The following is a 27,980-nucleotide window of genomic DNA, read 5'->3' on the forward strand; positions in this document are numbered from 1 at the left end:
AGGCTCATTATATCTATTTCAGACCATATGGACCTGGGCTGAGGTGGGTCATTGCAGGGCCAGCCTAAGCTGCTCTCTCTAATTGCGACAATTATGCCATCTTCATTACAAGGGGCATTTATGGAAAATGGTGCCACGGCCCCTCAAGATTGGTGTCATAGCACTCTGGACTACAAGAGTTCCAAGGAGATGTGCCCACACAGAGCCCAAAATATGATCGTATCCCAGTGATTTTGAGCTTAATGTGACATATAGGAACGTTTTATGGATCAACATAGATAATTTTATGCTTATTTAAAAACGAGTAAAGCTCTTCAAATATTTAACTGATCTTACCTCAAATTGTTGAAAAAGAATACAGAAAAGATTTATAAAAAAAATATTTGAGTCCGATTATCATCTAGCCTAATTTATTAAACCTGTTCATAAAACATGCCTGGGCTTGTTCATGAATCACACTGAAAGGTCCGTTGAGGAATTGAACTGAATGACTCGTTTGATGCGAATTCACTGACTCACTAAAACGAAATGTGTACAACAAACAAACACTAGAAAAGTTAGTTTAATAGCAAATTTAGACAAATATGAACATACACAAAGGTCTATGTTTACGCCATGCTTGTTTTTTAACACACGTGAGATTTTGTTTAACAGTGTTTTATTTTAAATGTGCATCAGAACCACACAAATCTAAACATGTGAATAAAGTTTTGTCCACGGTAAATGAAAATTATAATGGCATTGTAAATTATACATGACTTTGTTTGAATTAGCTGAATCAACAAACTGAGGCAGACTGTTCGAATGAACCGATCCATGTAAACGAGTGGATCTTCTCTTTCTGTTTTGAACGGCATCTGTGCCATCCTGTGATAAAGCACGTGTACTGTGTTGTCCCGCCTCTCTACGTTTTTATTGGTAGTTGAATATGAAGGACGTACGCATTCCTGTTTTCTATTCGTTGCTTTAGATTTCGCGGGACTGTCAATCATATTCAGGAAGTTGCAGTCTTGAGTCAACTGCAGAACTGAAACTGTTGATTTTAAATAGAAATTCGGCTGCTGTATCATATTTTGTTTTTTATTGAGTACTAACATACTAACATAAGAACGCGCTATTGCAATTTTAGGTGTTTTTTGTGAAACAGAAGTTGAATAAGACTAATGATTTTACTTTAGTTAATCAACTTTATGTTAGTCGTTCTGAAACGTTTTACATGACATTTTAACATAATGCCTCCAAAGAAATACACACTACCTCGTCCACTTCCAGATGGATGCATTCTAACAGATTCAGAAAAGAAGAACTGGCGCATCGGGAAAATGATTGGAAAAGGAGGCTTCGGGCTGATTTATTTGGGTATGACTCTGTTCTGCATGAATATGTTATAATTTCAGTTTCATTTCACGTGTTGACAGAATAATTCAGGGCACATCATTTGTTAAGTTTAAAGAACACTATGTTTAAAGATCTTATTCCAACTAAAAGAAACTTGCTGACTGATCTTAAAATATCAGTGCCTTTGTTTGGCTCAAGATGGACACAGTAATGGGTTTGTCAAAAATAAAGCTAGAACTTAAATGTCCCCATTGAACTATGGCCTAATCCTTGGTTAGTCTAAAACCCATAGCCAGCTGGGTGAAAGGGTTTTTTTTTTCTCTCTCTCAAAAAGTGGAACTTTTATGCAGTTATTCTGCTCATTTTCTATTTAAGTGAGGTTTAAACACTGTATTTTAGTGACATTTTAAGCACTTATTTTGCTGGATTAGCTTGTCGGATGATTACCATGACCACAATTTTTAAAGTACCAAAAACATTTCCTAAAGATTTCATTCGAAATGTGAAAACAATGCTTTAAAAAAACAAAAAACAAATATATCACAACACATATCATTAGGAAAAAATAGGAATCTGTTAAAGTTTTAAATAAAAAGTAGCCTATTGTCATTTATAAGCAAAAAACAAACTGGCCAGCACATTCAACTTTCCTCAGTCAGAATTTGGGATGTCAACACAGGATTCCGCTTGGTTCTTCAATGGGTTATTTACGCACTGTAGGTATTTTCTTTTACAATTTATTATGGCAAAGCAGTCAAAATAGGGGAAAAAATGCTCATAAGGGACAATCTCTGAACTTTTGTTGGTGAGGAGTGGACCTTTCTAACCAACCCGCTCCTGGCTATGGGCCTGGTGAAACTAGGACTGTTTATGTATCTTAACTCTATACATAAGCATTGGATAGCTCAAATTTTTTACATATTTGTTAATGTTTACAGCCTCTCGGGATGTGAATGCCCCTGTTCGAGATGATGCCGATTTTGTGATCAAAGTGGTAAGAAATATTTTAATCAGTTTATGAAATGTCATTAATAACACTATAAATAGACTTAAAGTCTCCACACCTACTGATTTATACTGTATGTCCATTTCCAGGAATATCATGAAAATGGACCTTTATTCTCAGAACTCAAATTTTACCAACGCGCAGCAAAGCCAGAAACTAGTAAGATATTTTGATCCTTTTAAATTTAAATCCTGTCAATATTCTGTAATGGAATTTCTGTTGTTATGTAAGGAAAAAAAATCCATAAACGCTGATTTTATTATTGCCAAAGGAGGTAGAAGCAGATGCAGCCTTTGGAGTAGTGTTGAATGGAAATGCTGAAGACCCCTCATCTTCATCTGAGAGTTCTCAAACATGGAGTGCATGTCACTGATGAAGTGGCTATAGATGTAAATTAGCCTGGCTAGGCGAATTAATAAACCAAAGCAAACATGCACCTCTGTGGTCGTTAGTGCAATCCCAGCTTGTTTGAGCTCTAATTCAGAGAGAGTGACCAAATTGCTGATAATGATGCTGGTTTCTCCAAAGGGCCCCTGACCACCTGTCAGTCTGGTGCACAGCCAGTCAAGACAGATTTTCTTTCTAGCTAGGCTCTAGGAAATGTGCGTGAAATATGTGCTTATTGTATATCACTTTATGTGTTTATAAAATATGTGCATATGCATAAATGTTTTGCTAAGACATATATATTTTTTAAAATTCTGAACTCAGTGAGCAAATGGATGAAATCAAAACGGCTGGGTTTTTTGGGTATCCCAACTTACTGGGGTTCTGGACTGACTGAAAGTAATGGAACAAGGTATGAGCTTGTCTTATTTTATTATTTGCATTATTTATTATTATTAATAATTGATATGTATTTTTTTCAACCATGATGAACACATAATATATAAGCATGCATACAGTACGTACATCTGTGTTTGGGATCAGTGCAAAAGCTGTTTGAGAATAGTAAAGTAGATATAAAACAAATAGTTCTGAAAGTGAGGCTGCACGTTGGCGCAGTGGGTAGCACAATCGCCTCACAGCAAAAAGGTCGCTGGTCGAGCCTCGGCTGGGTGAGTTGGCGTTTCTGTGTGGAGTTTGCATGTTCTCCCCGTGTTCGCGTGGGTTTTCTCTGGGTGCTCTGGTTTTCCCCACAAGTCCAAAGACATGCGCTATAGGTGAATTGGGTAAGATAAAATTGTCCGTAGTGTATGTGTATAAATGAGTGTATGGATGGGTTGCAGCTGAAGGGCATTCACTGCGTAAAACATATGCTGGAAAAATTGGCGGTTCATTCCGCTGTGGAGGAATTCCCCAGATTAATAAAGGGACTAGACTGAAAAGAAAACGAATGAATAGATGAATAGTTCTGAAAGTAATTTTCGATTGTGTGACAACATAAAAATAATTACAAAAAATATATTTCCACATAAGTTGTATATTAAAGCATAGAGATGCGATGTTGCTCAGCAACTGTAAACGATTAAAATCTGCCAAACAATTTGACTGGTGTCTGACACATTCTGCTTTATATTTTAGCTCTCTGATAAGAGTTTAAAATTGTTGCTTGTCGAGACGCTTACTGTACCCAATCACATAGTATCACCAATCCATTTGACATTAACTGCAATAAATAGAGTACATGCATATTTTTGTCTGTATTCTTGAACTTCACTGTAGTTATTGCATATAATTAAGTCCATTATGATATTTTTTTCCGGGTGTAGGTACAGGTTTATGGTAATGGATCGGCTGGGTACAGATCTGCAAAAAGTGTTAATAGAGAATGGTGGACAACTGAGGAAGTCCAGCGTGCTACAATTGGGTGTACTCATGGTGAGAGTGATAAACATTTTACATCATGAAGTTGATGTTTAAAGCCGCTTGATATTTAATATTATTTATGTACACATTTAGAATTCATTAATTTGTTTAATTTGATTTAGTTTTATATTTTTCATTTGAACGTATACAATATATTTTTTTTTGTCACAGGCTTGTCATTTTTATTTTTTCTTTATTATTATTATTTTAAAAACAACTTAATTTGTTTATTTTTATGTATTTTTCACATTGTTATTGTCAATGGTTGAACAGCTTAGATATTAGACTTACAATTATTGCACAAAATATTAGAGGTTATCTGACTTCCTAGATTGTCTATGAAAGCTTGTAAACATATTTTTATCTGAAGGACTGGGGAAATCAAAATGATGTAACCTTATTTTGTGGTCCTGAGAGCTCTCTCCTGTTCTATGACACATGACATAAATGCTTAATGTTTAAGAAATTGAGGTATTCTCTACTGTAAAGTCAGTGTCGTGCATAACCAGATTTATACAGAGAGTCTAAAAGCATTCATTGTGTAATATAGCCTCAATAGTGCAGTTACAGTGTTGTTGTAAGTTAAGTTATAAAAAAAATATATCATTTGTAATATCACACAATTTTATAAATTTTTTTTTCTTAAATCTGTTTTTCAGTAAATCATTTGAGCCAGTGATTTAATTATCCGTTCATATAGACAGTCACTTTCTTTGTAAGTTTGTATTGAACAAATCATTTGATAATGATTCTAATTAGGTTTATTGGGGCATTTAGTTACATCTTAATCATGAACTTGTTTATGTCTGTTGTTCACTTAATGTCTACTGGTGTTGCTAACATAAAAGCTTTCTCAAATGTACATACAGTATATTCCTTTTCAGCTTCAAGTCTATTATGTTTCATTTATTTTCATTTCAGCTTTATTGCGGTTAACAAAAGCAGTAACAACCTCACTATAATTTATGAACACACTATAACATAACAATTAATGTTTTAAAATGACTTCAGTGTATTTAGGGGGTTTGATTTAGCACACACGTTAGCGTGAACACATAAACATTATTTACCTCATTTTGTATACCTTAGTTGCATTTGCTTAGTGTCCGGCTATCTTGCATCCATCTCATCTGCCTGTAGTCATTACAGCAGGTCATTATGGGATTACTAAATTATTCATGTTAACCTTCCACTCTGCCACTTTGCCCCCAACAGCTGGATGTGCTGGAATATATTCACGACAATGAATATGTCCATGCTGATATTAAGGCTGCCAATCTCTTATTGGGATACAGAGATCCTAACAAGGTGAGCCTAAATGCTCATCATAACCACAATCAGTAGGGACATCTTAAATGATTGGTTATTGTTTTAAGTACATATTAACTATTTAGTTGCTGCATGTTTTCAAAAGAGTTTTTTATCACTTTCATTGATCATGTGTTAAGACGGCCAGCCAGCATCAATGACATTCAGAGCTTCACTCTTAAGTATAATCAATTAACTTTTCAGTCTGCTGTCACAACTTTAAAACTGACCCCAGTTTGCTTGTGCTTTGCACTAATGTACCATATATAGTATTGTAGAATAGATTCAGTTTGAAGGAAAATGTCATTGTGATGATTTATCCCGACTTTATCTCCTGCAGGTGTACTTGGCTGACTATGGTCTCTCATACAGATACTGTCCTAATGGCGAGCATAAAGAGTACAAAGAGAACCCCAAGAAAGGACACAATGGCACTATTGAGTATACAAGCATTGACGCTCACAAAGGAGTAGGTAATGTGAAATCTGTCGTTTATTTTATCTTTTTATTTTCCTGACATATCACAGTGAGAGAAATGTATGCTATCTAACGTGAATGTCTTGCTTTTCTCACTTAAAGTCAACATGAATTGGTGTTTGCAACCTATTTTATTTCTAGAATTTGAAGTATTTGCAAGTCAAATGGGGCATTCTGCAAAATATATTTGTGATATGTGTACAATTTCACCAGATGACATAAATAGCTCTATTTGGTAAGAATTCAGGTACAAAAGTAGAATAATCAAATGTAAGATAGCACTACATGGCATCTTCATTGTATGAATAACTGATTAATTATCTTTTATTAAAGTTTCAAATTGTACATTTCCTTGTGCCTGAATGGATTAAACTCTCTTGATATGCTCATACAGTCACAAGCCTTAAAAAACATGTAAATGAAAAGCATTTGCTCCATTATGGTGAACATCTCCAATGGTTCCATGTTCTGAACTGTGGCTCCTGGTCAACTATAATCCCAATTCAACATTGTAGATCCTGCGATGTGACTATTGCGTATACACACAATGCGATATTGATGCTAAAATGATATATTGTGCAGCTCTAGTTTAAATTTAGTTCAAATGATGAAATTCACAAGCATGAATTCACTAGCTAAAATACTCAGCTTATAATAGAGTACTGTTTATGTTGCTGGGACTTGTCAGTATCATGTCCTTAACTCCGGGGTCATGCTATTGGAAACACATTAACTTGTAAATTGTGTACAGTCCTTTTATTGGATATTGATTGTTCTAGCCATGCTTACTTGGGCAGACTTAATTCAAGAAATCCCTAATTAGTCAAAGTCATAACCTGCATCTTGTATGCATTTACTATTAATTAAAGCTTTGATGTTTTGTTGAACTGGGACTCAACGCCAATATCTCTGCCTGCGTTGGCCATAGGATATTACAGGAGTTCAATACTGAATACACAATGGTAAAGCTTGCTAATAGCCATGTTTCTGTTGCCGTTCATTTTGTAAGCATATGGAAAATAAACAAGATGCCCAGTCAGCAGAAAAAAGTAATAATTTACAAAGTTTATTTTTATGATAATAGCTAGTTTAATTTTGATATTAAATAATTGAATAATGTATTATCTTTAAATTATTTGAAATAAAGATATTTTAATTTTATATTTTTAAATTAGTTTTGGCAATGTCAAAATTAGCTTAAATGACATGATAATATTCTAAATATATATTTATTGAACTTGATAATAAGTTTCCTACTTCGAATAGAGTAGCACGCATCAAAATATAATTCTACCTTAATGTTTTTGCAAGGACACCTCCTTTTTAAGCAATAAATTTGTGGATCCAGGCATTAAATAATTAAATCATTTTTTAATGTAGATTGAAAAAAAAAAAACATGCTTCTATATTTTTATTTATCTGTATGATGGTAATGCATTTAAATAAAGAAAATGTGAGTATATATGTATGTTTACACAGTCACACATCTATTATTTCGGTTAGTGATATAAAAGGGAAAAAAATACATGACTCTCAGTAAATTCATAGCTTGGGCTCAGTAAAACACATTTTTGATACATCAGAAAGTAAATCATGCTAAGGTTCAGACTAAGGTCTGGAGGCTTTCAGACAAGACCATGTTCTTACCTGAAACAATTTGTTAACTTCTCATGTACAGGATTCTACATATGGTCCTGATTCTGTCTTACTGCTCTTTAAATGTATGGCCAGTTGTACTGTGTAAATCACACTGCATATGGCAAGTGATATAACATTTGAGAGTTTATAAAAACACCTACCCACTGACTCTGGAGTTCATTGTCCTGGTCCCGATCCACTCCCAAACCTAAACTCAATGCAGCGAGGCCATAAATTTGACAAAGATTGTTTGCATCACTATCAAACTCTCTGCTGCAGAACGAGTCGACATCACCACACCGACTGCCCTGACAGAGGATGCAGACAGCTGTTGTGCTGGTCATTAGCATCGTCTGCCCTGTAGATGAATGTAGATTGCAGTGTTTCTTTTCTTTTGGCCTCTGGCACCCCGTGTAGCTGTTGATTTGTTACCATGGTGAGGAGTGCAAAGACGGGCACTTCGTGTCCCGCTGAACCCCGTGCTAAAGGCCTAATTATCACCTGTAGGGTTGAAGTGAGCCGGCTGAAATTCAGGAGGAGAGGTTCAAGAGTTTGACATGGCGCTTTGGATAATCACAATAACAATAGGCCGTAATTATGAACAACAGCTTCTATCTGATGGAAGGTGTTGTTCTCAGGCTTGAATGCATCATTCTTTTGGATGGGCCTTTTTTCTAAGTGAATCGGTGTCAGGACTAGGCCAGGCAGCCCACCCCTTCGACTCCCTATTACAGAGTAGTACTAAATGTTTACAGAGCACGTCTTATCTTGTGCTCTTTGGTCTTTAGTCAGAGTTACCTTTTATGTGGCACTTAAGAGGCATTTTCTCAAGGTCACCAGTGAGGGATGTTAAAATCTTTTCTATTAAATTGTGTGTTTGCTAAATTAGTTTGGTCAAGGTTGAAGAAAAATAAAGAAAACCTATAGACGTGGCCTAATGGTGTTGCTGGCTAGCGGGCAGGGAGGCTGACTCCGTAATGGGCATGGCAGGATCAATGATGGTCATGGATTTAGGCAGAGATTTTCCCTTTTGATGAATGCAGTCAATAGGTAATTTCTCAGGAGATGGACTGCAGTTACAGTATTGAGTTAATACACTCTCTAGGCACGAACAAATGATGTGCCTTAATTTATCCTTATTGATGAAGTTGGAGCTTTTCATGAAGGTAAAAGCTTAAAGGGAGGTTAACTCCCATATATGAGAGAAACTGACAAAGCCCTCCCATTCAGATTTAAATATACGGGCGAACATAATTCATTGAGGGTTCTTAGTTTAAAGTCAACCTATAATTGGTCAGTCTGACCCAAAATGTATTTTAGTTTAATAGCTTGGATCTGAAATGAATATTTCATATCTGCTGCTGTCTATCTGCCTAGACTAATCAGTTGGTTGAAGTGAGGCCATTTAACACTCCTTGTTCAAGCAGATGCCTTTGTAGTAATTCTAGAGCAGTGTTGTTAAAACTGGACAGGGATAGATTCCCATTGAGCTTATGGAACACTGAATTGAGCTCTGTTGAGCTTATTCAATAACTATACAAAGAACCCTTAAATTAAATCCAAAAGTATTCATTTCTTCTCCTTTTGATGTTAAGTACAATTGGATGGATTATTTAAATTTATGTTGTTTACAACTACTAGACAATTTAAATAATGCCTAATGAGAAGCTGGACTGAGTGATGTTGTGTTGCACACCATAACATAATGTAACGTGACTTGTGTAGTCCGCCTTATAAACAGATGTTTGTGGACTGGTGAACATGTATAGTAGGGTTGTCTTGATACTGGAATCCATTACCAGTCGGTACTGAAATTAAAAAAATGTCCATTTCCCGCAAAAATTTGAGTGCTGTGGACCACGTTCTTAAACACTGCTGATTTGCCTACAGAAATGACTGTGATTGGCTGTGAAGGTCATCGGTTCACCGAACTCACCACTGTTTACTGCGTGTAACCACAGATACAGGGACACTGGAGCATTTTAAAGCCGCGATGCAACAGTTGATCAACATGACTTTGAAATGCTCTAGTGTCCCTGTATCTGTGATTACACCATAGACTGTAAAAGATATGGACGCAGTATCCGTGACGTCACCTATGGTTTCTGAAGAGCGCAAATGAAGCTACAAGTAGGCGTGGCCAACCATCGCCATTTTGTTAGTGCATCATCGAACCGACCAGGGGTGACTTAATAAGGGCAAGAAGCAGAGCTTGAGCGGAGCTGCAGATGCCTTCTAGCACTTTGCTTAGACGGGCTTTTCATTGGGAGAAACACTTAATACTTCATTACCTGCAACTCATTTGTGTTTTGACCACTTGTGCTTGGCTGTGTACTACAGTATATCAATAAATTGTTTAGTCTTTTAAAAAACAATGTTGTAATACTTTGAGCCACTAAGAAATGTTCTTATGACGTTTGTCTACAAGAGGAAAACATAATAATAATAATTTCACTCACCTGGGAAATGGATGCCACTTGAATGGTTTGTGAGCACAGTTAAGTGCACACAGCATACCATATTATCTGATAATTGTAGGAAATAATTCCAAAAGGCAATAGACTGAATAAAGCGATAGAAAACAAAACAAAAATACGATGTATATGCCAAGTTCAGCGGCAATCAGCTGGAATCAGCTGAGGTGAAATAACGGTGACCAGCGAGACCTAGATGTCAGTCTATACTCTATATAACTTAATAAAAACGAAACAGATGAGTTATCTGTACCCCCCCCCCCCCCCCCACACACACACACACACACACACTTAAATTAGCAGTAATATTAGCTATATGCACCAAAACCATCTTTGTACCAGGCTGTAAACGTTTTTATCAGCTGTAAAAAAGGAAATTTTGCATTGCAGTCAGAGAACATCTGGGACCTCATGTATTAACGCTGCATTCTCACAAAAACTTTGCGTACGGCAGATTTCACGCTCACATTTGGATTTACTAACGATGAAATGAACATGAGAATGTGCGTTGGTCCACGCCAACTTCATGTCTAGCGGACGCGCATTTCTTGTGTGTGTTTGTTTTATTTCCATTAGCGACTCCTAGAGGCAATTGTGTTAAATTGCACACTACAAAGTATCTTGAGCCGTGCAATGGCAGCTCTATAGGACGGGATCATAAGGTTTCCATACCACACAGTTTACCAGCCAAACATTAAAGCGCAATTTGCAGTGATGGCCGGTTTTCCAAAAGTAATCTGAGCGATCGACTGCACAACTGCACGATAAAGGCGCCATCTGAAGATGAATTTGCATTTGTATATCGGAAACCTTTCCATTGAATAAATGTGCAAACAATATGTGATGCTCAAATGCGCTTAACACAATACACACACTTATTAATGATCCTACTTGTCTTCCTTGTGATGAAGAGTAGGCAAATCTGATATGTATTGGGGAAAAAAAGATCGATTTCATCAGACGCTGGATTCGAACCGAGTTCATGATTGATAGTGTCAGAACATGCTGCCATGCGCTTTAACGGGCTACGCTGCTCTGCTCTCTTTAGTTGTTTTTATCTCTGTCAATCAAACGGGACACTACAAAATTTTACACCTTTACATCGCACTATTTCTTTTTAATTCCTTCACAGTGCGATGTTCAGACCCACTGCGTTAACTGTGTCAGCTAAACTCTCCCCACTGTATTTTTTCTTTTGTTATTAATTGTGGAGGACAACCTTGCAAATAACATTGTTTATCTCCAGTCTACCACCGAAAGGAGCACCCTCCAATTCACATTCTGTTCAAAGTTTCTCTTTTTGCTTGCTTTTGCCATTGGTTTTCATTTGGTTTTGCCAAAGTAGAGTCATTACCATATTTATTAGGGGGAGGAGGCAGGGAGGGGGTTTTGCGCTCGTGCACGTGCACTCAGTTTCACGTTAATTCAGATGTACAAAGAGAATATGCGTGGGATACAGCGTACGCAGTGTTTCATACATCTGAATTTTTTGCTGCGTACGCACATTTACAGCTTTGTCCGTACGCAATGTTTTAGTATGAATTCAACGCAAGTCTTCATACATGAGGCCCCTGGACTTCCTGAAGCTAGCCCCCAATGGCGAGTCGATGAATTGCAGTTCAGTTCCTTCGGTATTGGCTTCACGAGGGAGATCGGGATGTTTACCGCTTGGGTTACACTCAGTAACAGGGGTGGTTTGGTGAACTGATGACCTTCACAACCAATCACAGTCATTTCTGTTGAGCACTTGAACACAATGGTAAATCAGTGCTGTTTAAGAACGTGCTCCACAGCACTCTAATGTTCGCAGGGAAATGGACGTTTTTTAAAATCTCAGTACCCACTGGTATCGAATTCCAGTATTGTGACAACCCTAATGTATAGTATAGTTAGTGGTTTGATTCATGAGAAATTCCTGAATTTTTTTTATCTCAGCCCATTTTTTATGAATCAAAAACATAGTATTATTTTTATTAGTTAAAAAAAATTGCTTGGGAATCTGAAATACCATCCACTTTTAATTTTAGAGTAAGATATGCAATGATAAATAAGCAAATGCAAAAGTGAATCTATATTGAGACCTAGCTTAGTGGAGAGAAATAATCTTTTTTAACATGTATAATAATGCGATAATCATGAAAGATGAAGTGGCTTTATAAGAAGTTTTTCGTTTACAAAAGACATTTACACTAGATGGCAGTTGTGTAATGTGCTAAGGCAGAGGTGGAGATGGAGGAGGTATAGGGAGCACAAGCACACACTCCCAAGCTCTTCTCTTAAGGCCAGCGGAGACCCACGGAATCCAGTAACATGTGGAAACTATTTGAGCCCAGACATTTATTTCTTTGTTTTACTGCTTGGCTCTCTGTCGGAGAGAGTGTCGGGCCGGGGCCACAGGCTGTCTGGATCATGTCAGAGGCCGTCAGGATCAGGTTCCTGGACGAGTCGCCAGACCAGACGAAGAAGGAGGGAGTGTGAGAGCGATGCGAGGAGTGCTGGTGGGAGGAACTGACCTACTCTTTCAACTCTTAGCCCCTCTTAGAAAAGCCCCGTTAGCCTGTTAGGCAGGCCAGGGCAACCAGCTGAGAAAACAAAATACTTTTCTCCATCACCCCTCCTCCTCTGCCTTTTTTTTATAAGGGCATATTTCAGCAGCCAATGGATGGGTCATTCAATCAAGGGTCTTAACTTACTTCTCAACTGACACTTAACTTCTTTTTCTTATCTTCGCTTTCTCCAACAGCCGCGTCCCGGCGAGGAGACTTGGAGGTGCTGCGGATACTGCTTGCTCATTGGCAGTGTGGAACTCTGCCTGGCTCCCTTCTCTTAGAAACCCAGCTGAGGTCCAGGAGGCCAAGGCCAAGTATGTTCCCCTTTTCACCACAGGTCTAGACCTTAAACTCCGTTGTGCACAGTGGCTGCTGATCAGAGCATTTTGTGCTTAGTCAGCCTGAATTATTCTCTCACAGCTGCTTTGTTAAGCCTTAAAACTCTACTAAAAGTGTATAAGGCTACAGACTTTCTCTCTCATGCTAGAAATGTAAGCTGAGGGGTACACAGCTTTAAAATGATCTTCAGATCTTCAGAAGAGAGAATGACAAGTTCTTCACAGTAAAATATTAACCATATGTTGTGTGTTTGCATAAGTCGAAAGCAAAGGCGTTTTCAGAGTGCATTCTCGCAACAAGACCTCTGGATAACCTTTCCTCTCATCATCTCTTAACTGCAGGTTTGATGTCTAACCTGCCAGATTCTGTTCTGAAGATGTCTACCTCCAGCTCAAGCATGGGTAAGTGCACGTGAGTTTGCAGGCCATTTGCATTGATCAACAAGGTATGGAGCAGGGACTTAGATTCCTCGCCATCCCCACAGGCACAATCTCCTTGCCTCTCCTTCATCAACGGACTCTAGCATCCCTGCAGTATCTTTTTCCCCTCCGCAGGGAGCGAGGGCACGGCGTCTTCTGAAAGGGGGCTTTGTGATCTATGATTATGATGAGGCCTTATTCCCCCAACCTTGAGAGGCTGGCTGCAGCTGGACCAGAAAGATAAGACCTCTAACATGCATCAAGGCTGCGCATGTGGTATACATTCAGCTGGGCTGCCAACAAAGAGAATGCGCACCAGCATAGCACTGCATCCAGCATATTATTACAGTGAAGAATGGAAGGTGCCCATATAAGACACACATTTGTGTTCTCGTATGAACAGAGAAGCCCTTTCACATTGTGCTTCTGCCACCGTCCATTTGTTAGGAAGATGTGGTTTTTGTTCCCTTTGGAATGAAAATTAAGTCTGCAGATGCAGGTTGTCACTTGGCCGGACATTCGTGCGTGCTTTCGGTTAGCATCTAGGTACAACTGCAGGATACATCAACATAAAACATGCACACCAGCACAGTTGGGGTTTATCTGTGAATTATGCAAATACGCAACCACAATCCACCTCCACAGTAGTCCTCACTTGTGTAGTTTTCCAAAAAGGATACATTCGGGATATATGATGAGGTGTTTCTAAAATGTGTCCTGCTCAACATTTGATTTTTAAGAATTGTTTTCCGAGTATTAAATGGATTAGAGTCCAACCAAGAATTCTGATTAGATTTTGTTATCATTTACTGTCCTTTTATGAAACTGATGACATCTTTCTTCTTTGGAACACGAAAGACAAAATTTGATGTTTATTTTTTGTATAAATTATGGTTTTGCATATTCAAATGTCTTTCTTTCTGTCCCCCTACAGAGATTGCCCAGTTCCTGTCCAGAGTGAAAGACCTTGGCTATAATGAAAAGCCAGACTAACCAGGCCCTCAGAATGGTTCTGTCAGCGACCACGGGCTGCAGGTCCCATTGGACCTCTCCAGGCAGAGAGCTTCAGAGACGGTCAGGCCAACTACACAAAGGGTGAGTGTGAGATGCTTTGGCACAACAGCCCAGTAGTCTTAATCGAGACCATATGAGCTGGGCTGGAGCATTCAGAGCAGCCTGTGGGCTGCGGCAGATTTATCTGTCTGGGAGAGAGAAGGAGATGCTCAGGTTTGGGAACCCTCCTCTAGACCCTTTCCCAGCTACACTGCCTCCCACTTCTGTTCAGAGCAGACTGACTGGCCTATTGGCGGCGTTGGAGTTGGACCGAAATGGTGCAAACCAGAAAAAAAAGGAGATTTACACAGTGGTGACAGACTCAGAGTTACTGAAGGCCCTCAGCCTGGGGCCACAGCTCTATGCAGTGTCAAAACCATAGAAGAGAGCCATTTAATTAAAGCACTCTTATTTATTGCTATCACGCGCAGACTTGTATTTCAACGTGTATGTGTATTCAAAATGGTGCCTTCTGAAAATCCACCATGTCAGATTTCTGTGCTCTATTATGCTGGTGAAAGACAAGAATGCACTTTTCTCTATAAGTAGAATGAGATGGTGGATCTTGACCGTGGTGTCATAGGTTAACCTTTGCTGACCTTGCCAAAAGGCTTATTGGCTCTCAAGAGGTCTGGAGTGGAGAGACCTTAATTCCTCTGGAATCACTTCACAGTTTGATCACTGCCAACTTGAACCGCTGAACTTCATGAACACCCGAGCAACCCATTTGGGGCTGTTGAATACACACATTTTGCAGAGGCCAAAAGATCGGCATTTAGAATTGCTTCGTCATTTTTCTGAAGCTGTCCATCAGTTTGATCTGTGGTCAATAGAGAAGGCTCAATGTTGAGGATTTAGAGAAGGTATGGTAAATACCTTCAGTGTTTAGGGTGTCATTTACTCGCTGATATTGAAACCACTCTGCACAGTAAGTAATTCAGAGGACCACCTGCAGAACACATCTCCGTTCTGCAGTTTTAGATTGACATTTGCATTTTACAAGTGTTTTATGAATAAAAGCATGAATCATACAAATGGTGATTTGAATAAAAAAAAATCAGATGGTAGTTGGAATGAGTCATGCACATGAATGACTACAGAAACTGTAGTGGAATTTTGCTTCAAAAGGTTTTTTTTTTAAATGTGGGAAATTGATGAACTTGGGGTGCTTTCACATCTGTGGTTCGGTTGGTTTGTCCAGACAAAGGGCAACAAATGATACATTGTAGTATTTCTCTGCTGTTTTTGGGTTCTTCTCACATCACACTGATTTGGTCATGTGACAAAATCCACATCACTCATTGGCCAGATGTTATTGAACGTATTTCCTAAACTGCCTTTCGATTGGTCAGAATTTAAGTGTAGGAAAATGCCAATGGAACTCCCACAAGTAAACGAAATGGCAGACACAAAATGTCACTTTTTACTGTGGAGTGATTGCGCTGGCTAATTGTATCCCTGGTCATAGTAGACTATACAGTTTGAGAATGAAGTGGGGCTGTGACTGCAAAACAATGTTTAATGCATTGCAAATGGCAAAGGCGCATCGCAAGTCACTTCAGGAGGAGGCATGAATCATTTTGCTAAACTGCGACAACTGAAAATATTACCATGATCCATCAGGTAATGTTTTTCTCTCTCACCCTTTGGTAAAGCGTTGTCAACAAATATTTTACCGCCACACAGCATAATATGAGACGGTGCATTGGACTACGGCATCTGAATTTGTCCAAAAAGGTGCAGTACTTTTCAGTTTGGTTGTTTTTAGTTCGGATGATGTTCTATCCACAAACTGACCGCTCCAGAGTTAGTTTGAAAGCGTACCGAGACCACTTCTTCAAGGAGGTCTTGGTATGCTTTTTTGGTGCGCACTTGAGTGCGATTGCTACAATTCACACCTGCCCAAACGAACCACATCAAGAGGGAAAACGAACTCTATTGCAATTCAATCGAACTAAATAAGGCAGGTGTGAAAACATCCTTGAACACAATGCAAGAACTGCATGGGTAAATCCTTTGCCCTTAAGCAAAAGTCTTGGTCAAATAGATTCCTATTGATACTATTGGATATCGGCACCAAAAAAAAATAAAATAAATAAACTGCCTTTACAAACATTACAATTCAGAGGCCAAAATATTCTTCACCAATTTTTACTCTGCAACAATTTGTCCACTGTCATTTTGACATTCCATCACCATCCACATGCAGCAAAACTGCAAACGGTGTGCATACAGTGTATTGCAAGATGATTAATCAGACAGAACAAGTCCACTAGGTGTTACTGCACATACTGTACTTGTTTATCCATTCTCAAAATGCAGAAAAAGAGGTATAATCATCTGACATTAGGACACAAAGTTAGATGACTATGTAGTTTGGATGATGGTTCATATGGATGATCGATCATTCTAACAAAGCAATGTGACTTTTTAGTCTTTTAATTCTACCACCCTACATTAGGCGCAGATGGAAAGCATCAGTGTCACCAGCAAGGACATTATGATTTGAATCCCCATTTCTTTGTAGTTCTATTTTCTCTGTGGTTCTGTTCATCTCTTTCTAGACAATGTAGCTAAAGATCCCTTTGAATAAAAGCTAAAACAACACCATCAATGTCCCCCTCGTGTCTCAGCTCTCCTGAAACCACGTCAAGCAGCGTGAGGCCAGCAGCTCCTCGTGTCACTCCAACACTCCTGGAGTTTATTTTGCCTACAGCTGACCTCGCTGGTGATCTGTGGCCAAATTTAGTTTGGACAGTTGCCACCGTAGGGAGAGCAGTAGATGCCATTAATCAGGGCAGGTCTTCTCCTCTCAGGATTCAGGTCAGGGAAGGAACACAGAGTGCACTCTTTCTCTCTCATCATGAATGCTCGGAGACAAAAGCAAGTAAATTTCTGTCATCTAATTTAACTTAACCTCCCACAGGCCGCAAGCCAACCCAAGACTACTGAGAAAAAACAGGGAGATCAAAGCCTGCGGTGACAGCGGAGGAAATTGATGAGGAACAGTTGGGTGTGTCATCACCAAACAAAGTCTGGAGCAGGACCAAAACACAGACACACAAGCAGGTATAATTAAAAAAAAACATAACTGAATGACAGGCATAACTCGACTAGAATAGAATTGTATTCTGCTCATATTATTGAGAAACTAGCATCACTCCCAACAAACTAAAAAAATGTAGACTGACATTTGTACGCTTGCTGTATTGAAGTCCATGATTTGCCACATTCTGAAGGAACTATTCTACAGACCCAGGTCGAGAACTGTAGTTTCAAGCACACAGGTTTGCTATTCTGTGAATGTGAACTATAGATTTGGGAAACACCACATTGTTGAATGTTTTTTGGTAAAGACAGAACCATTGTCGACTAGTGATGCTTTTAGGAAATCCACTTCTGGTTGAATAATGTTCTGAATAGGCATGCCCAAGTCCCTTTAAGGCAAGTCATTTCACTCTTTGAAATGCCTCTCGGGAAGTATGCTCTGTCTGAATGGGGAAACATCAAATTCTCAAATTGCTTGCCAAGCTAGCTTATGATTAAATTTAATATTAGGTATCACAAATAAAAGTACACAACAAATGTCTCTTTAGTTTCATTTCTAAATGTTTGAATCATACAAAATCTGCAGAAACTCATGTCTGATTTGAGCCCCTCCCCTGGAGACTGTATATCGAAGGCTGATTGGCTCCAGTACTAGAAGGCGGGGCTTCATTCGCCATATTGACTTTTACACTTTTCTCCATTTAAAAATATACGAGTGACATGTCATGTGTATTCTATAAGCTGTCTCATTTTAGAGGCTGCAGACTTCAAAGGTGAGTCCTTCAAAGTCTATACAAGCTGAACCTAGCATTTTGAAATGAGACGATCTAGCCTATAGACAGATCTCATCACCTAGCAACCATAACAGCTTTCGTTGATAAGCCGTAATAAAATTTGGAATGACTTTTTTTAAAGTGATTTTAAAATCTTATTTTAAGTGATCTGAAAAAAAAAGCAAGGTTTACAGAAGCTGGAAATATATTTCCTTTGATCCATACATGCGCACACAAAAATCTAAACTGTCTATAAAATCACTTTTAGTTAGACATGTCATACTCTTTTTGTTTTTTTAACATATGTTTAGATATCCAAGTAAGATAAAACCTAATTCAAACATTTAATCCAGAGATTTTTTTAAAAACATTCTGCCGTTATCAGCGCGCAATGAATTATGGGATGTTCCAGGCCACAAAGGATCCACCGCTTGTGTCCTTCATTACCTGGGAAACGAAGGACGCAGTTTGAGGATGTATTTGAAGAAGCCTTCAAAATTTTTAAAAAATGAGACAGCCGTCGTTGCGCCATGATGACACAGAACCCTTCGAATGCTTCCTTCAGAGGATGCAGCCTCTGAAATGTGACACAGCTATAGTCTTTGGGCATGCATATGTGGAAAGGTGCAGTTTTTTTTAAAAGGCTTGGACGATTTAAAACAAATAGTTATTATTATTTATACATTTAATGCTAAAGTAATGACTTATTTCTTCATGGTGTTTACTGCGTATAAGATTAAACACAAATTAAAGCATCCCTTAAAATGACTAATTACAAACAAACAATGAATAAATGCATAATATTACAAATACAAATGGGTGATGCTACACGATTAGAGTTGAACTGAAAATGTTTCTTGGTTCATAGATTATAATAGTAAATTTGTATCAGGTAAATTTTTATTTAGATTAGATTTTATTTGGTTATTACTCTAGCTGCATGTTTCTAAAGAAATCAATAATATGCTGATGAAGTGCTTAAACTTCTCTCATTAGTATCAATATTGAAAAGTTTTGCCACTTAATATTTTTGTGGAAACTTTTTTTCAGGATTGTTTGATGTTTCTTATGTAAATACTACATATTTAGTGCTATCATACTGTGGTTTTCTTCTTTGCTTATTATTTCTTGTTACAGAGGCCAGTCAGAGCTGACACAGCTGCTAAAGGAAGCATCGGGCAAAACCCTATGCCCTACGAAAGTGATGAGAGACGTCAGTGTATGAATATGAGCCCCTGCCTCCACGAGTTCATCCTAGAACAAGAGCAGGAGCCCGACAGAGACAGGAACATGAACAAGTAAAACCAGCAACAGAACACAAGCCCAAATGCCAAATAGACCACAGTCCTTCACTCACTTATTCAATCTGATCTATGTTTTAAAGAGTCACAGGAAATGCTAAATTAATTTTTTGAATAAGTTTAATTTATTTAACACTTTTTTCCAAGCTCAAAGCACTTAACAATCAACAATGAACATAAAAGATTTAAAAATATAACAAAAAATATAGTAAACAATGCAGAAAATGATGGATTCTGATGTATGTTGTATGCAGGTCTTTGTCATTTGATGCAGTAGTGTTTTAACAATCAAGCCCTTGCAATGTGTGGAAAAAAAAATAATCTAATTTGCTTTAACAACACAGGAAAAAAAGAATGCAGATGTTTATAAGAGCAAGACCTGGATGACCAAGAGAAGACAAAACCACCAGTATGACAACCAACAAAACAATACTCGATCAATTGATAACGACTATGCAGTAGCCAGCAGTGAAGCTGACTACTGGAGGAACTACACTAGCAAACACAGCTGGAAGAAAAAACAATGGGAAGAAACCGATGATGATGATGAAGATGAAGGACCACTGTGGAAGTGATGTTTGTGAACTGAAAGTTGAACGAAATAACAGAAGAGGAAGAGGATTTGGAAAATTGATAATCAGAGTAAATGGCCAATCAAAAGACTATCGATTTTCCTTGTTGTTCTGATATTAGCGGTTGTTGGCTGTTGGTTTTATCCTCGCTGGAGCCGTAATTGCCACACAACGCTACTCTGAATGAACAGACTGTTGTTAAGCATTTCCTGTGACCATTTTCACAGTGATAGGCTGAAATAAATACAAAGTATTTTTAGGATTTTTTGTACGCTAGGAACAAACTGTATGGTACATTTTAACCAATTTAATTGAGCATAAAAATAAAATGAATTTTCTTTATAGAGCTCTTGGTATATTTTTGCAATGGAGTGTAATATTACCTTGCTGCAGTAAGGACATTCTCCAAACACAATATTGAAGCTTTGGCGACTGGTTGGCAGACCTCTCAGCCACTGCGAAGACAAATATATCAAATTAGATTTAGAGGGTCCTATATGCTTTGTGCACTTCAGCTTCTTTAGTGCATGTTGGTGCTGTTTGATCTGGACTGACAGAAAAAGTAAAAAAGCATCAAGTTCACTCTAAGGGGCCATTGTGCCTGTTCATTTACATGTTTTTTTCCATTTTAATGTAGAGTTGAATTCAGAATTCCCCCGTAATTTTTTTCCCCAATACAATATATATAGTTTATTAATAACTAATAGGTTATCTATAGAACAATTTTAGAGCACAAAAAATAAAGGTAGAGTTCAGGATGAGAGTTCAGCATGAATTGTTTGTAGTCATAAGTTTTCTTTTTGGGAAATAGATGCCCACATATCCTGAATATAAATAATTGTTCACCACATCCGAGATATTTTTTTTCCCTATATCTAATATACAAGTACACATGCTGTTAACTTTCCATAGATAGTAACCAACGATATCTAAATGTGAGTGTTTTTGAAATATTGTAGCATTTTGTGTTTTGGGCAGAGAGTGTAGGTTTCTCTGTCAAAAACCCAAAAGCCTACAATATTTCAAAAACACTCAAATTGTGCTGGGTCTGACAGTCAGCTTTCTATGCAAACACATTTGTTGTGAGCTTTAAACACCATTTCACGAGTTCACACTTGCAATAGTTTCAGAATAAAGCGTATTTGGCGTGCTGTCCGGGGAGAGGGGCTCTGAGCTCGGGGAAGACACCCAAACTCGAGTTATTCCTCTTATCAGGAAACGGAGAGGAATTGGGATTCGAGCGAATAATCTAGCCCGGCCCCAGAACGCTCCCCCGGGATTGTAATGCTTAAGAGGTGAGGTGACGGGGTGGTGGAGGGATGCTAAAAGTCGTAAGATGCTGCAGGTAAGACAGCCTTTGGTATATATAGGGGTTTGGTCAAGAACTGATTGGATAATAGAATAATTGTCAATGACGTATTTGATACTGGAAACTTCTGCGCATGCTCCTCACGAAATTTGGTTATAAACATCACGTATTGGGAGTTTAAATGTTTGAATTGTTTGCTGTTGCTGCTGCATCCAAGGCACAAGCTGTAAAGGCTCCGCCCTCTTCTGGCCGGGGTCCTGCAGCTTATTTGCATTTAAGGAGGCACATGAAAACAGCATGTTTTTGCTTCCACATAAAAGTGAGCTTTTTATAATCTGTGCAGTATTTGAGCTGAAACTTTCCAGACACATTCTGAATACCACAGACTTTCTTTAAATAATAAACTGCTAACAAATTAATAATTGGTTAAGGAGTTCCACATTGTGCAGTGTGTTTTTGTATGGATGGTTGAGTCAGTGTTCTTACCTCATAAAGAACACACTTGATGAAAAGGCTGGGCCACAGCGTGGGTCATTGCAGACCTGATCTGGGATGGCTGACTCAAGTCGGTAAGAAATAGCAGATTCCACATTCACACTGAAACTCTGAGAACACAACCATAAAATGAGATTAGCTTTCAGATGTACAAAGTTGCAGGGAAGTAAAAAAAAAAAACGTCAGTAAACATTTCAGTCATTATTTTATGTCTCATTTAAAAATACAAGGTGAGTAGATTTTTTTATTTTTCGTGAACACAAAAGGAGTAAATTTGTGTTGAATTTGATATTTAATATGCAATTACTGTCAATAAAGACAAGGAGAAACCAAATCTTACAAGTTTAAAGGTGCAGTATGTAAGTTTGACACCCAGTGGTTGAACTAGGTATTGCATTCCTGGATCAAAACAAACGCAAAGCGCAGGTTGCCAGATTGACAACATTTAACAGGAGCGAGTCTCCAGCCTAAAGGCTCATTTAAACCATGTTCTAACTAAAAGCAAAGGCCACACGATATAAGGATATTTTACATATTAAAGGAGTTTTTATCCTAACCAACACCCTCAAATAGATATATTTGAAACGGCTTCTATTTTGCCAATGTGGTCAGTCTGCTAGTTTATCTACCCCACACATTTTTTATCATCACATGATCTCATAACAAAGTCACATTACTTTTTTATGTGCATACTGGAATTTGTCAGTAAAAGTGTTTAAGTCGCAGTTCATGTGCATCTTTTCTTATCGAATAAAAAGTCTATCCTACTCAGTTATGCGCATATTTTTTTACTTTAATTGTTACAGTTTCATTTTTCAAACTTATGTGCAATCTTTTTTTTTTATGCGCATATCAAAAGTGTACAGTACATAAAAAAGGTGGATGGAAAAAGTAGCTAATGATCACCTCAGATACATCACATGTGCTTTGTTCAGATGGTAAATGCTAACAGTGTGAGTTTGTGAATGCCATTTTACATGACATTCCTTCCCGTACTACTGAAAGCAGCAGCAGATAGTTTCAACTTAGATCTTGAAAATGAAATAATCGTTGTGAAATTAAACTTTAAACAACTAAACACATGAGTGATTTCAGCTTGTACATTTAATAATGTTAAGAGATTATATATTAATAGATTATAAACCTTACCATTTTGTGAGTGAGTGCACATAGTCTCTGCTTTTGAATGGCTGTATTTAAATTCTGTGCCAACGAGGCCGAATTGCTTATCATCACTGCAACTCTCCTCACGTAACGACGCGATTACAATGTACAGTAACCTGCTCATCTAATGTTTATGTTCGGGATATTTAAATATTTGCTGATTAACTACCTCATGTGGAACTCTGAATCTGCATCTCATTTCGGAGTCTGCTACCTGTCCACCGGAAGGTTTGCATTTCGGTCATGAGCGCATGCTTTGAGAGCCTTTCTGAACAAATGAATGAATGAAATATGCTGTTTTCCAACAAGGCAACCCTGGGTGCTGAAATATAATTGGCTAATGTGGCATTGGGCAGATTAAAATAACCAAAACAAAGACAGCGTTTCCAGCACGTAACAGACATTTTCAAAGCAGAATATCTGACTTTAGCATTGCTTTTCAGATAAACAAGAATGTTTCACTTGCCGTGTATCTTAAATATCTGTAAACATGGTATTTGTATGCTTTAGAAGAGTCAAAAACTTACATACAGCACCGTTAAATCCTATGATGACTTTGTATATGTAATATAATTATTTTTTAGGAAAGTAAAACGATTTAAAAAACAATAAACGCCTAATTTTAATCTTGGCTTTTTCAATAACTTGTTAATATCTTGTTAAAAAAAACAAAAAGGACACCAACAAAGCATCAAATCTCATATGTAGTCTCTCTGAGATGTGAAATCTGCATGTAAAATGAGTATTGCGACGGCTCATATTTGTTCCCACAGGGTGAGAAGGCTCAGGTGGACCTCATCATCTCTATATGTGCTTGACCTGCACTTCACACAATCTCCTCTGTAGCAAAGGACGCCTCAGTCTCACAACCCCCCCCACCCATTCCTCTGCTTCTCCTCCACAGTCCATGTTTGCATATCGCCATTCGGATAATTAGAGGTTTTTTGTTTTTAATTCTCCACAATCCATTAAAAAGATGCAAGGATAAAAAATTTCAACATCTGGTCAAGGAAACTCTTTCTCGCTCAGAATGTTAATGATGGTCAAGCATTAATCTGCGGTACAGACTGTGAATAAACACTGCGCCCTTTCAACCTGCGAGCTGAAAGAGAGAAAGCAGAAAAAAAACGCACGCCAGAGAAAAAAAAGATACATGGCGGAGCTATGATTAAACAGCTTCTTGATTAGTTGCCTGAAGATTCTGCCACCTTTGTTATTGTAATGATCTTATCTGTAAACAACCCAATTAAAGGAAATTCCGTACCCACCTCTCCCGATGATAAAACATAAAGAGAAAAGGAAGGTGGAAACACAAACACACACACATACTGCAAGCCTCAAATGTAATGGTGCTGTGGAACTAATAGTAAGTGGCAGTCTATGAGACGAAAATATGCAACGTACAGATTTTTCCGTGGGTGGTAGGCGATGGAAATTCAATCTCCAACACATCTTTCATATTCTGTAGGACAGTGCAGTCAGGGTTCCTGAGAAGAGATGAGGAAATCAGACCTTCGTGCACTAATTAAACACACGCAGTCATGAAGCTATAATGAATACAGTTCAGTGATTACTGCCCCAAAAAATGCAGGCTATCACTGTGAGAATCAACGTATGGGCCAAGACATTCTCACTGTGCGGTTTCTGATTCATTTTACCACTGTAATGCAGATATGCACACACCACACACAAAAATCTGCTGCAAATAAAATAGCACATTTATGCAGAAATCAATGCAGCATCCCCACAGATCAGCTTCAGCTTGAATATATGTATAACATGTTTGCTTACCATAAGTGCATATTGGCATTCAACTTATTCCTTAAAGGAGTGACCACTGAAAGACACACAAAAGTGTTACTATTTTTTAACAGAATTGGTGGAATAATTGTCAAAATACAACAATATCTATCTATCAATCTGTCTGTCTGTCTGTCTGTCTGTCTGTCTGTCTATCTATCTATCTGTCTATCTATATAAAAGGTCAAATACTAAAAAGATGATTTTTTTATCGATTACAATTTTTGTTATAATCCCTCAACATATAATAATTGCTTCTAAGTATAACCACTATATATGCTCACTGGCCACTTTATTAGGTACACTTTACAAGTACAAGGTTGGACCCATTTTGCCTTCAGAACTGCCTTAATCCTCGTAGCATAGATTTAACAAGGTACTGGAATTTGGTCCATATTGACATGATGGCATCATATAGTTGCTGCAGATTTGTCTGCTGCACATCCATGATGCGAAATCTCCCGTTTGAGATCTGGTGATTGTGGAGGCCATTTGAGTACAGTGAACTCATTGTCATGTTCAGAAAACCAGTCTGGGGATGATTCAGGCTTTATGACATGGTGCGTTATCCTTCTCCGAAGTACACTATCAGAAGATGGGTACACTTGTGGTCATAAAGAGATGGACATGGTCAGCAACAATACTCAGGCGTTGGCATGATGCTCAATTGGTACTAATGGCGTCCAAAAGTGTGTCAAGAAAATATCCCCCACACCATTACACCACCACCACCACGAACCATTGATACAAGGCAGGATGGATCCATGCTTTCATGTTGTTGATGCCAAATTCTAACCCTACCATGCAAATGTCGCAGCATAAATCGAATCTCATCAGACCAGGCAACGTTTTTCCAATCTTCTATTGTCCAATTTTGATGAGCCTGTGCGAATTGTAGCCTCAGTTTCCTGCTCTTAGCTGACAGGAGTGGCACCCGGTGTGGTCTTCTGCTGCTGTAACCCATCTGCCTCAAGTGCCTCAAATGCTCTACTGCATACCTCGATTGTAACGAGTGGTTATTTGAGTTACTGTTGCCTTTCTATCAGCTCGAACCAGTGTGGCCATTCTCCTCTGACCTCTGGCATCAACAAGGCATTTGTGCCCACAGAATTGCCGCTCACTGGATATTTTGTCTTTTTTTGAACCATTCTCTGTAAACCCTAGAGATGGTTGTGCGTGAATCAGCAGTTTCTGAAATACTAAACAACAACCATGCCACATTCAATGTCACTTAAATCACCTTTCTTCCCCATTCTGATGCTCGGTTTGAACTGTAGCAGATCGTCTTGACCATGTCTACATGCCTAAATGCATTGAGTTGCTGCCATTTAACAAATAAAATTTGCGTTAATGAGCAGTTGGGCAGGTGTACCTAATAAAGTGACAGGTGAGTGTATTTACTAATAAAAATGAAACATTTACTTAATGACAGTAAAATGTCACTGTAACTGTCTATATATTTAATATTTAATAAATAACGTATTTAAATGTAATTCATTTAGTTAATAAAGCTGTATTCAGTAGTAATGTATTGTTTGTTATTGCTGTGGTGGTGAAACTGGCATTGAAAACTATTAAATTTGACAAGATACATTGATGACCTTAACACAGTTAAGCTGTTATCTGTTCTCATTTTCAGTTATTCGTTAAAACAAACACACATATTTTAGTTTTTATAATAGCAATACACACTGGACTTCATAATGTCTGCAAAGCACTGGGGGACAAAAAAGCCATCAACATAAATCATATCAATCAATCTGCATGGCAAAAAAAAAACAAGCCCGGGGGAGTGTTGTATATGAAGGCAAGAACGCTGCTCACCCCCCTAATGTAGCCGAGCAGTTTCAATTAACTCTACCTCATCTCTCATTCAGCGTTCCTCACCTGATCGCCGAGCGCTGACAGACAATGCACAACCACGTCATTTCTTACCTCTAATCTCTATTCTCTCCCAAGAAATGCCACAGTAGAGCGGCCGAAAGAACAGGGCATTTCCTACTGTGACAAACCGTCTGACAGAAAGGGAAATATTCAAATAATTCAAATAAAACGCGCTCATCATGGCTGTTCCACCCGAGAGATCAATCTGGGAGGAACGTGATAGCCGCACTCTCTGTTTGTCATTTGTAAATGCAAAAAGCAATATTTCTGTCTGACCCCGCGCTCGGAGGGTCCGCGGCTGCCACCGTCTTGACTATTGAAGTGTGGATTTAATATCAATGAATAACATTGCTAGGCAACCGACAATGTGTTCTGTGTGCCATTGTCAGCCAAGCATGACCTTGGATTTAAAGAAACAATCACGGCGGCTTAAATAGAGCAAACTGACCTCCATTCCAGCACCATCTCACTCCGAATCTAAAAGCACGTTGCGCCGCAAACATATTGCGGGCTGTCAGCTCGGCCGCTCCGACTGTAGCGCTGCTGTCTAAATGCAGTAAAGCATTTACAGCATGTGCACTTATGTACGGAGGTAATTGAAAAACAAGAGCATGAGAGTGAGGCATGAGTCTTCACATCCGAGCTGCCTCTCACACGCAGGAAAGCGTAATAAAAGCTCTATGGAGATAAACAGAGAGATCTGCAGATATGAAAAATGCCTACCGTGCTCAGCCCCGAGCAAACAGCACTCCGGCAGCATTTTGGGGTGTCTGGGGTCAATTTGTACCTTTATTGAGACATTGTTTCCTGGGGAAGAACAGTGATATGGCAGCTTAATATCATAGGGAATCATTGTGAATGGGCATTGTTGGATGGTGGATAATCTGCTGGTAATGAGATTCAAATGTAGTAATATGATGTCACCAATGGCGATTCTTCTGGTGGAGTCTGCTTTTGTGGGTTTTTCTGGTTCCAGCACCCATGTCTTCTCATCGATCTCATCCAGCACTGACCAAAAGTCAGACAGAGCCTCCACGTTTAACAGGAACTGGCTGTGGATGTTGGCCAAGGTGCTCTGGGTGTTGAAATAAAAGACAATAAATTAGTCCTAATATTTAATGTATTTCTGATTGAGAATTGGCATTTGGCTTAAAGACACTAAAGGCACCGAGTAGAAGTAGTAGGTCCAATATAGCCTTCGCAAAGTTCCATACCCTTCACTAT

The 27,980-nt window shown here is 38.5% G+C and overlaps 1 protein-coding gene and 1 pseudogene across 1 annotated transcript; one reads left to right on the forward strand and one right to left on the reverse strand.

The window, feature by feature from the left end:
* The first annotated feature begins 1,007 nt into the window (after window positions 1–1,007).
* On the forward strand, window positions 1,008–20,291 carry LOC130239290 (serine/threonine-protein kinase VRK1-like; annotated as a pseudogene).
* An 11-nt stretch (window positions 20,292–20,302) lies between these two features.
* On the reverse strand, window positions 20,303–27,843 carry LOC130240044 (E3 ubiquitin-protein ligase FANCL-like; the record flags this gene model as incomplete). The annotated part of the gene is made up of 6 exons (XM_056471459.1): window positions 20,303–20,338; window positions 20,488–20,654; window positions 24,477–24,559; window positions 24,864–24,909; window positions 27,480–27,563; window positions 27,681–27,843. Coding segments are annotated over 6 exons (579 nt in total), but the record flags the coding sequence as incomplete, so codon positions are not given.
* Window positions 27,844–27,980: the final 137 nt, after the last annotated feature.

The sequence above is a fragment of the Danio aesculapii genome, chromosome 13, assembly GCF_903798145.1.
Source record: "Danio aesculapii chromosome 13, fDanAes4.1, whole genome shotgun sequence".
NCBI lineage: Eukaryota > Metazoa > Chordata > Actinopteri > Cypriniformes > Danionidae > Danio > Danio aesculapii.